The sequence below is a fragment of the Charadrius vociferus genome, unplaced genomic scaffold (assembly GCF_000708025.1).
Source record: "Charadrius vociferus isolate BGI_N301 unplaced genomic scaffold, ASM70802v2 scaffold593, whole genome shotgun sequence".
Taxonomy (NCBI): Eukaryota; Metazoa; Chordata; class Aves; order Charadriiformes; family Charadriidae; genus Charadrius; species Charadrius vociferus.
In genome coordinates, this window is record NW_009647739.1 from 1019664 (window position 1) to 1030349 (window position 10686).

At 41.7% G+C, this 10686-nt stretch overlaps 1 protein-coding gene across 1 annotated transcript in view; it reads left to right on the forward strand.

Moving 5' to 3' along the window:
- Window positions 1-10166, forward strand: part of GTF3C1 (general transcription factor IIIC, polypeptide 1, alpha 220kDa) — a 44039-nt gene extending 33873 nt beyond the window's left edge. The window contains exons 32-38 of the mRNA XM_009881949.1: window positions 392-676; window positions 2697-2950; window positions 4410-4696; window positions 5214-5880; window positions 7464-7503; window positions 8253-8445; window positions 9945-10166. Of these exons, the coding sequence (XP_009880251.1) occupies window positions 392-676; window positions 2697-2950; window positions 4410-4696; window positions 5214-5880; window positions 7464-7503; window positions 8253-8445; window positions 9945-10166 (1948 nt within the window). The remainder of the gene's footprint in view (window positions 1-391; window positions 677-2696; window positions 2951-4409; window positions 4697-5213; window positions 5881-7463; window positions 7504-8252; window positions 8446-9944) is intronic.
- The last annotated feature ends 520 nt before the right edge of the window (window positions 10167-10686 follow it).

Consider the following 10686-nt stretch of genomic DNA (forward strand, 5'->3'; position numbering starts at 1 on the left):
CGTGCAGAGCAGAGAAGAGGTGGCACCAAAGTTCTGGATGTGGTGGAAAGAATTCTTTAGCACTTTTGTCATTCTGATGGTTGCTTGCTTTTCCTCTCCGGTTACCTCATGCGGCACTGTACCTGGATGTTGGGGGTGGGGGAGGAGAGTTTAACTGTAAATGTATTCAGTGCTCAAGACGACATCGTTGCTTGGTATTTGCTGTATAGTACTGGAGCTTTACATGATGCATAAATACCTAGTGTTCGGGAACTCGTAAAAAGACTGTGAAAGCAGATGTACTTGGTCACCAGCTCTAGCTGGTAGCTCGGTGGTACCATGGGTCTAAAATTTATAAACAGAAAGAACAGGTTATCAAAGCTTTGTGCTTTGAATTTGTCTTTTTGTTCAGAGTTTTCACATGGCGATTTCCCAGTACAATTTGTACAGAGTCCTTCCAGTTCCTCGAGAAGCTCAAGGAAGCTGAAAAATCAGACCAGCCAGATAACTTCTCATTTAAAGACCAAGAAAACAAAGCATCAGAAGGCATGATTGCATTTCCTATGGACGGACCTGGTGGCCAGTGTGTGGCGATGCTTTCCCTGTTCTCCCTGGGGCTTGTGTCTGTGAATGTGAGAATCCCAGAGCAGATAGTTGTGGTGGACAGCACTATGGTGGAAAATGAAGTGATAAAAAGGTAAACACTGTTATTTCTATCCATAAATATGGTTTGGGGCTAACTTGAATGAAATTGGACAGGCATTAGCATTTTCTGCACTGCATTGTGGCATGTTTTACTGTGATACTGTTTAGATTTTTATTTCTGAGGGAGCACTCTGAAGACTTAATGACTCTTTAGTTAGTGCCTGTCATTACAGCCTTGGACTGCATTTGTCTTCACATCTGTGACATTTAAATTGCTAGGCACTTCATTGCCATCAGAGCTCATGTGGAAAGGAGAGCAGCGTGTGCTAGATGAGCATTTTCATCAATATTGCACCTTCCCATTTCAAGGACTAAGAAGGATTAGTAACAAGGTTTCAGCTTTATCAGTGAAACCTGTCTCCACAATATTTGTTCTGTGTCTTGTCTCCTCTTTGATTTTGATTTATTTTTTTTAAACCTCCAGTAATTGAATACCACTGAAATTGAAACTCTCTCCTTAGGCAGTCTAATCCTATGAATAGTTATCCTTAAAACTATTACAAGTTTTCTTGGAGCGCAATTAAAATCTCTTGCTATAGTTTAACCTGTTTCTTCCTGTTATATTGCCAATATACGTGGAAAATACTTTGTTTTCTTCCTCTTTAGAACAGCTTATTACCTATTTGAAGATTGTTATCATAGTCCTCCTCCCATAAGATGCAATTCTTTAAAATGGGCAGCCTCAGTTCCTCTTGTTGTGGTTTTGGTATGTTATTCGTGTTATCCAGATCTCCGTCTTCCTCATTATTTTCCTCTGGACTGAACTGTGATGTCAAAAGCCAAATGCCATGTCTTGCTGGCAAGTCTGTGCCAATTACATCATGTTATATAGGCGATACGCCTGCTAATACATCCCAAAATGATGAATGGCCATGGTCTTGCCGTGCCAAAAAAATGATTCTTCTGATTCACTATAACAAGTTTCTTTTCCTTTCCCTAGCTAATTGTTTCTCCTCAGGGTGGGACAGTTGCATAGTACGAGAACATAAATAACGTGCATTTGTCCATGTGAAGTTGCTTCCTGCTTTTTTCTGCACTATTTCTCCAGTTTGCTGGAAATGTTCTGAATGCAAATCCTGTCTTCATATACTTGCAGCCTTTCCAGTTCGGTGATCCTGTGCAAACTTAATAAGCTATTTTATCACCCAGATCATTAGCAAAAATACACTCAGCCCTGGACTAGTCCCAGTTCTGAATGCAAGCATGCGTGTCCAGTTTTCCGACTGGTTGTGTACTCGCATTATTTTTTTTTCTAAATAATGTGTTCCTTTTGGGTTTTTTAATATGTTTTAAGAGAAGGTATTTAAGGTCTGTCTCGTCTTGGAAAAAGTTGGGAGGAACCTTTGGTTGCCTCTGACATAACCTGCTTAGAACGGAGGCAATTTCAGAATTAGATCAGGTTGTTCAGAGCCTTCACCTTCTTGTTGTGTCCTGGAAGAGACATAGTGTTGGTTTGACTAAGTTTGTTTCTGGGAAACTTATCCTGGCTGCTACTACTATTCTCTCTTTACTTTGAGGCTGTCTGCAGTTTGTTTTGTGTTGTGGGGTGGTTTTTCTGTTTGTTTTTTTAGGATTTTTTTTTTTTAAAGTAACTGAAGTCTTTGGTCTGTAATTCTTTCTTCTCCTTTTCTCCCTTAAAAATAAGCCCTGTCTGCCCGACACTGCAGTCTCCCTTATGGTCTCAGCCTTTGTGCTCTGACAGATGTTCCCTCAGGATGAAGTGGCTGAGAGATTCAGCACTGTAAGCTGAGATATTTTGGGTTCATTTCAACACGTTTGCAAAAAAGAGAGTGCTTCCTTTTCCAGGGACCTCTAGTGCATTTTCTTTTCTATAGTTGCTTGTTCTCAGCACTTTAAATCAGCCTGCTATGGACATACCCACAGCTGTTCGTGACTAAATACTGGAATGCAGAATAGCATGTGTTCTCGCTTTGCTCAGTGTAATAAGTTACTTTCTTATTTTGGAAAAAAAATAATCCAACAAACAAACAAAAAACCTCTATTTGCTGTAGTTTAGGAAAAGAAGGACTTGAAGATGATGATGACGATGATGATGACTTAGATGACAGCTCTGGAGGCAAACGGAAAATAGAAGTAAAAGCTCGTCAAGCGTCTCATACCAATTACTTACTGATGAGAGGCTACTATGCCCCTGGAATCGTCAGCACACGCAATCTGAGTCCCAGTGACAATATTGTGGTCAATTCCTGCCAGGTGAAGGTTAAGCTGCGATGTACACCCGTTCCGGGAAGACTCAGCTCTCCAGGTTAGTTTCTCTTTGGCCTAACTTGCACAGAAGTGGGTTGGCACAGGAAAGACAGTGAACTCGTGAGCTGAGGAACTGATTTGAACAAAGCCTCTTAATAGGAATATTCTTTTTTCATTGCACGTGCGGTTTGCCTTGTAATGCTTTCTTTTCTGACTTAAAACAAACAGGTGGTTGACATAGAGGCACCATTTGTTGATAACAAGTCCTTGCCTGTATTTCATGTTGTATGAAACTATTAATCCAAAGAGGAAGCCTGTTCTCTGCTCTGTTAACCCTTCTGCAGGAGGTTTTTCAGTCCCTTGTGTAACTTAAAATACCATATTATGTCACACCCAGGCTTTCTCTTCTATAAAGAGAAAATAAAATCTTTCAGAGCTCCTTGAATGGAAATTCACATTTACTTGTCTCATGCAAGGGCCTGAAATAATGATGTCCAATCTCTGGCCTTTTACCTACAGTAATTTAAACACATTGATAATATTTAGAGCTCGTATATTTGCAATTTATCAGCACTCCCCCTTCTTAAAGAGCATCTTCCTTTCAGCTGTAATGCAAATATATCCAGGAAAGCCTTTAGTCGTTTAGCTCTTTAGTTGGAAGGTCTAGTGCTGTCCCTGCCCATTCCTATCGCTGTTGCAGTAGAAGTAAAATACAAATTCTTTCGCCTATCTCTGCTGCCACACATGCCCTCCAGGTCTACTGAGCTGACGGCTCATTACAGTTCTCATTTTTCCTTGGCTGTCAAAGAAGTGCAGCTGTCATGAGAGTGTCTCACCAGGCATGATGTAAAGGCAGCCTGCAGATAAAAGGGTGGGGAGCAGGTAAGAACAGCGCCGAAGCTACCCTCTAATCATCTGGGACTGGAAAAAGGTGTGACACTGCTTCAACTTCTCAATATTCTGTACAGCAGGGGTCAGTTTTGTGCAGCGATGGACCTGTCTCCAAACACAGAGATGCTTTGTCACAATAATTGTACTAAAACATTGTAAACTTGTCGTTTATACCATATTTGGCCAATAGCTTTCTGCCATGGATCAGCTGCTTCCAATTTTTCAATTAATAGGGTCCTCCATAGCATTTCCTTGCCCTAGATTTTTCACTTGACCTTCTTCAAGAAAAAAGGAGCTGATTTCCTCATTAACTGAGAGTTAATCTGACCCAGTGTTAGAGAGAAAACCAGTAAATCTACACTGTCTTTCAGCAATACTTGACTTTGATATGAGGGTAAGTCCTGGTAAACTAGCTCACTCTTTTACAGGTCTTCTCAGAGACAAATATGTAAGGCAGAAAGGAAAAAGGAATCTGCAGCAATGAAGACTGAAAAGAGAGCTCTGTTTTTAATTGGCACAGTCTATAACACCTCTAATCTCTCTGTCTCAGAATATTTATCTTTCTCTAGTGTATTGCATAGTAACAACTGCTTCACAGCTTATACACTTGTTTATTTGCTTTGCAGTCTCTTCTCTGCTCGATAACATGGTTGTGGGAGTCTCCTGCCTCCCTGAAACTTTTACCAGGCTGATAAAAGTCCAAGAAGAAAAGTATGAGGTTGATCAGTTTCTTCATGAATGTACAGAAGGTTATGGCTATAATCCCAGAGATGTAGCTGCTGTTCTGGAGATCCGTAATGCAATAGAGGAAACTTCCCACTTTGGAATTTGCAAAGTTGAGCTGAGCAAACGTTTCTGCAGCTATGAAGAGGTACAACCTGAACGCACCAGGAGCTTGGAGCAGTACATTCAGGTGGGTCTACAGCCAGCTGCTTCCCATACATGAATGTTTGCATGCTTAGTATGCCCCTTGAACAGGACAATCTTCCAGGCTGTAGGAAGCAGATATAAACTGAACAAAGCTATTTATATTAGGCAAGAGATCACATACCAATATGATAGCAATCTTGCCTCAAAATTAGGAAGGCCAAAAATTAAAGCAGCACTTAATCAAAGAAAGCAATGAACTGTTTCAGAAACCTACAGGAACCAACATTCACTTTGGGAGGCAAAATACTCTTTCCCAGTTACATTTTAACTTAATTTAGACTAAACAAAAATGTCTTGTGTTGTAACTTCAGAAAAGTTTAAGGGGTAAATCATCTTTTCAACTGCAGTGCAGCGGGACAGAAAATTGAGTATTCTATTAAGCTCTTTCTTTGCTGCCAGTTAAAGATGGCAATTCCATGGTATTTGGGTAAACTGACATTTTCCAGTGAAAGCTCCTGACACAATTTTTGTGGTGTGTGTTTCTTTTTTTCTTTTTCTAGGACCTTGTTGAAATGCAGCAGGTTTTAGAAGTAGGAGGCCATGCTGTAAGACTGGTTGCAATAGTATTTGCCAAGCCATGGCTATTACATTCAGTATGTCTGAAGAATAAACCAGATGAGACTGATCAGCACGGTGCAGACACTGCTCTCCCAGACGTACAACAGGATTGCCTGCCATCAGAACCAAAGAAGGGAGAGGAATGTTCGAGAGAGGAGGAGGAGGAACAGCTGGGTAAAGACACACAATCTGTCAGTGATGAAGAACCCCCAAGGAAGAGAAGTAAGACTCAAAGTGATGTCCTTCAAGATGGCGAGCAACCCTGCCAGGGTTCACAAAGTGGTTTGAAAAGTGCAAATGAAAATAACTTTGATGCAAGTTCTACTGATCCTGTTACAATGACTGAAGCTTTAATCACGGATGAAGAAACGGGCTCCCCACGAGGGCAGACAGAACACCTAGCTGAACACCCAGTTTGCACTCCAGATGCTGTGAATGTGGACGCTTACAAGGAACAAGATAAATCTTGCTCTGAGGACAAAGAACTTGAAGTGGAGAAAGATGAGCTCAGCACTGAGCACAAGCAGCAGATCCCTAGCCTTGAACAATCAGCCAGTGAGCAGGATGATGATTTTTCCTACTTACAGGAGAACCCAGGAGTTTCTAAAGGTATGTAGGAGCACTCTACATCCAAGAAATAGAAACCAGCTCATCATTAGTTGATCCCAAATGGGTAGCTCCATTTTATAAGCCAATACTAGATTCTTTATGAAACGGTACCAGAGAGAGGTTGTCGTTTCTCACAGATGAAGTGGCATAACAGTACTTGATCTGGAAGGGCTTGGAGGTTTCGAAGACATCAAAGATTCCTTCCTATGCCTATTGCTGGAATGCTCATGACTAGTCCGGGAATGTGTTTTCCTCAGAAACTCATTTCTATGTCTTACTCTTCTCCAAAAACAAATTTGTAGCTGAAGTTTCTCATCTCTGGCTTCAGTCCAAAGGCTAGACATCTCTAAACCTAGAAAACACAGCACCACTGGTGTACATTTAACTAGAATGCCCATGACTGAAAGCTGTAAAGTCATTAAACCATTCACCATAAAGCAGCACATGCCAGTGAGAAGATTAATAGCTTCATTTGTAACCCAATTTGACTTCATTTTCATTTCCTTTTTACTGCCAGTTTTCTTTTTTAATAGCTAGTAGTTCTTGCCAAGCTTTACATTAAGTAGGTTGTTGGGGATTTTATTGTGTTTTTGTTTTTATCAGCTCTGATTTCAGACTGAATCACAGGCTAACTGCTTGTGTGGTATTTTGCCAAGATCTGCCGTTACCCGTGTTTACAGCTGCAGACTGCCATGCGAATGAGCTCAGACTGATCCGTAGCATCTTAGAGCTTGGTATTGTTTAACTGGAGCCTTCCTGCAGGAAATAGACTCAGGGCTGTCTAAGCAGCAAAGGCTTCAGCAGTTCTTAAGGTGGAATTACTAAAGTACCGTTGTGGATTTAACTTCCTCTACTTGTTTGTAACACAGCAGGGGAAAAAATAATAGTTACGTTATCAAGCATAGAGTTCTTACTGGTCTTACTGATGAAGGCCAGCTGAAGGGTTTACATCTGCTGAAGCCAAAGCTGTTAGCCTCTGGCTGTGGTAGAAGTACCTACATTAAGTAATTGTGTAATTAAAACCCATGACATAATGCATAATGGAAGTTGTAGAGACAGCCTTCACTTGGAAACCGAACCCTGCTGAAACCTTGAGTTTGCATTCTCAAGTCCTAAGTCAGCAGCTACCCAGACTTCCGCTCAACTTCCCCATGATTACCCGGAGCATTACATTAAATAAACCTGCGTGAGTGGTTGCAAGCGGAGACCCCGCGTAGCGCTCTGTGTGAAACTCCGTCCTTTCATTCCATACAACTACCTGTTGTTCAGCCATGTCATCAAGATTTCTAGGAATAAAACTTCTTGCTGCGATTTGGGAACGGAACCACAAAAGGTGTAGCTGGAGTAGACAGCTGTGGTTGCGAGAAGAGGTGTGGGAGGAGAGTACGCTGCAGGCAGGTCACGGCAGGCAGAGGGGAAGCTCTGAGCTCCCCATGCAGCTGAGGACAACGCGCAACCTAGTTTGTGCATGTGATTTTTCTAGCATAAGCTGTTGCATTTTACAGCTTAGCCACCTTTTACTTTCCTTCCACTAGATAAAAGAGTTTGGGTTAATTAAAAACTATGTGCTCTTTTCTTTCCAGGAAGTTCTATGACAGAAGTATCCCAGGCAGCCAGGGACCGGTGAGTAAGAGAGATCTGCAGAATAACTGAACACTTAACACTACCAAAATAATGTCCGGAAGCAAATGCTTTGGAAACCTTAGTTTCATGCTGTGATGGGCAGTGAGCATTGATGATGAAAAAAACCCATGTTTTCCTCCATTGTTCTTGTTAATGTTAATCGTGCTGGTATGCATACTGAAAAACTTTCTCTGATGCATGTTTTTTCCGCAAAACCAACTAGCTCCGAGTATCAGAGGAACAAACCTGCTTTTATTTCACAAATAATTCCAGTGCCAGAAAGTCTCAGCTTCCACATGCCCAGAAAAACGGGAAACGCGAATTGCCATGCACAGTCTGTCTTTTGACTCCAAAATGCTAAAAATGAGGAATTTCTTTCCATTCTGAGTACTGTTCCATTCTGCATGTTGCAGAATGGAGCAGGTCTTGGATAACTTTTGGATATTAGAGGTAGTAATAAACAAAGCTTTCCTGGTCGTCGACTCAGAGTAACTGTTGGGTGGTATGATGGTGCTAAAAGTGCCTCCTGGGTGGTGAACTCCTGGTGTGAAGTACTTCAGGTCTGTGGAACTGTCTCAGTAGATCAGCACTGGCCTCTGCCCATTCTCAGAGCAGCTGCAGAATTTGCACCTAGCATGTGAGCAAACACTGGCAATGGATGTAGCAAGAATCTCTATCATGCAGAAATTACACAAATCTAGCTCGAAAAATAATTCCTGACAGAGCTGAACTTAAATTGTCTTTTGCAGGGCCTGTGAGAATGTCTGCTTCATTGGGAGACCGTGGAGGATTGTGGATGGAAATCTGAATAAACCGGTGTGTAAGGGGATGATGGAAGCTGTGCTCTATCACATCATGACAAGACCAGGCATAACGGAAGGCATGCTGTTGCAGCATTACGTGGGGGTACTGCAGCCTGTCGCCGTCTTGGAGATACTGCAGGTATGTGAATCATGAGCCCTGTGAACTTTAATCTGGTTCAGCTTCCACACGTTAAAGAGACAGCAACTACTTTGCTGGAACTCCCAGGAAAAATGGGATTGTGAAGGAACCATGAAAAACAACCATCTCCCTTTAGTGTAAATTATCCAAAGCCAGAGCGAGTTACTGTTGGCACTGAGGAAGGAAGGAAGGCTGCAATGAGGAGGGAAGGAAGCCTGCTTTACCCCTCCTTGAAATTACTGGATTACTGATTTTAAAATTTAAGCTTCTGAAATGGATGTACATGCAGTTGAAATTCTAGTTGGCTTCTCACTGTGAAATATTAAGTCGGGCTGTTTAATGCAGTGTTAGTCACCCATAGAGTTTATATTAATTTTTTCCGTATGTACCTTTCAGATGGGTAGTCTTTGACATAAGAATCAGACCGAAATGTGTCTGTCTTACAGTACTGTAAATAAGACCACCTGTCCTGACAGACCTGCTTAAGGGCATATATCCTTAATTGTAAAACAATATGTAGTGAGAAAATTCAATTTTCTCATATTTTTTCCCCACATCTCAAAGATTGCCACCATTGCAAATGAAACCTTGATTATTATTTTTTTTTTCACTGACAGTGATTCACAGTCTTAAGTAGAGCAGTAATATTGTAGTCCTTCACGTAAGTGTGACTTCCCTTACTAATGCTGGTCATAAATACTGCAGTGTATATATGCCACACTTTTGTCCAAAAGCTCCTGCATTTTGGTGACAATGCAAGTTGTGTTTACTACTGATGTGCACTGAGCAACCGTGCTGTTTCCCAGGGGACAGGCAGAGCGGCAGCAGACAGGTTTAAGACTTCAGTCCCGAGTGCACAGTGGTGAGGCGCACACGTGTGGGAGAGCAATACAGATTCTCAGGCAACTTCTATTAAAATCCACAAAGTCAAGGAATTACCTGTACATTTAACAGATCAGAGAACTTGAATCTAAAACTTCTCTACCAACAAATTTAATAAGAACTTAGTTTTGAAACCATACACAGAGCATATATCTGCAATATACCAAATATTAGTAAATCTAGATGCATACCTATGTGAGATTACTGAATACACACCAGACGTTTTCAGCACACACAGCACAACGGAGTGCCTTCCTGGGTGTCGCGGTGGCAATGAATGCTAACGCATTAGCAAGAACTGACCCAGAAGTCTGGGATTTACATCTATACCAGCCTTAAATGATTTGTAACTGGTCCTAAATGTTGTGATGCGTGGTTGAACACGTGTTCTGGCCAGCCACTGTGCTGAAAGTGACACATGAGCATGTATCCAGCTATGTGAACTCGCTTTGTTGTGCTGTAATCTTTGCCATCCCCACAGTCTCCTGAGGGGGTGAAGTGAAGCCGCTTTTAGTATAAACTGTCTAACGTTTCAGAGAATGCTGTAGGTAGAAAACCATTCAGGGCATTTCTTTCGCCGCAACTGCTCAAGCTAAAATGTGTGAATTTTTCTGCAGGGTCTGGAAACTCTTGGGTGCATCAGACGATTCTACATGAAAAAGCCGTCCCTGGTGTCGCTCTTTTCTCAGCCAGTTATGGAAGAACAACTGAACAATCCCAAACTGAGCGAAACCCCAACCATATACTATGAGCCTACGATAGACTGTACTCTCAGGCTGGGAAGAGTGTTCCCCTGTGAAGTGAACTGGAATAAATGGGTGCAGATTATCCCTGTATAAAAGAGGTAAAGCTGAATCATATTAAATTGATTTAGCATGTAGGAGTTGAGTGTTAATGCCGACTAAATGTTACAATTTGTGCTGCATCATGTTTTTATTAAGTTATTTATCCTTTTTACTTTTGAATGTATTTAAACTAAGAATAAAGCTTAATGTTGAGATACAAATAATATTTTATCCCACTTTAAGTATAGTCTCTTGTTACCAATAATTGCTTGTAGAGCACGTAGTTCACGGTTTCTGCTTTATCTTATGTGGTTTTCACAGGGCAGAGTAAAGGCCCCTTTTTATTTTTTTCTCCCTCTAAGGCCACATCAGTAACATACTACTTTTTGCTTTGCCTTCTCTTCTCTCGCGCAGCAGCTGGCTCTGTGCTAAGGTTTGGTAACTGTTCTTTAGCTGAGTTATCTTAAGGTTCGTCTCTGCTCTGCTCTGGGGAGACCCCCCTGCGGTGCTGCATCTAGCTCTGGAGCCCCCAATGTCTCATCTGTTGGAGCGGGGCCAGAGGAGGCCCCGGAGC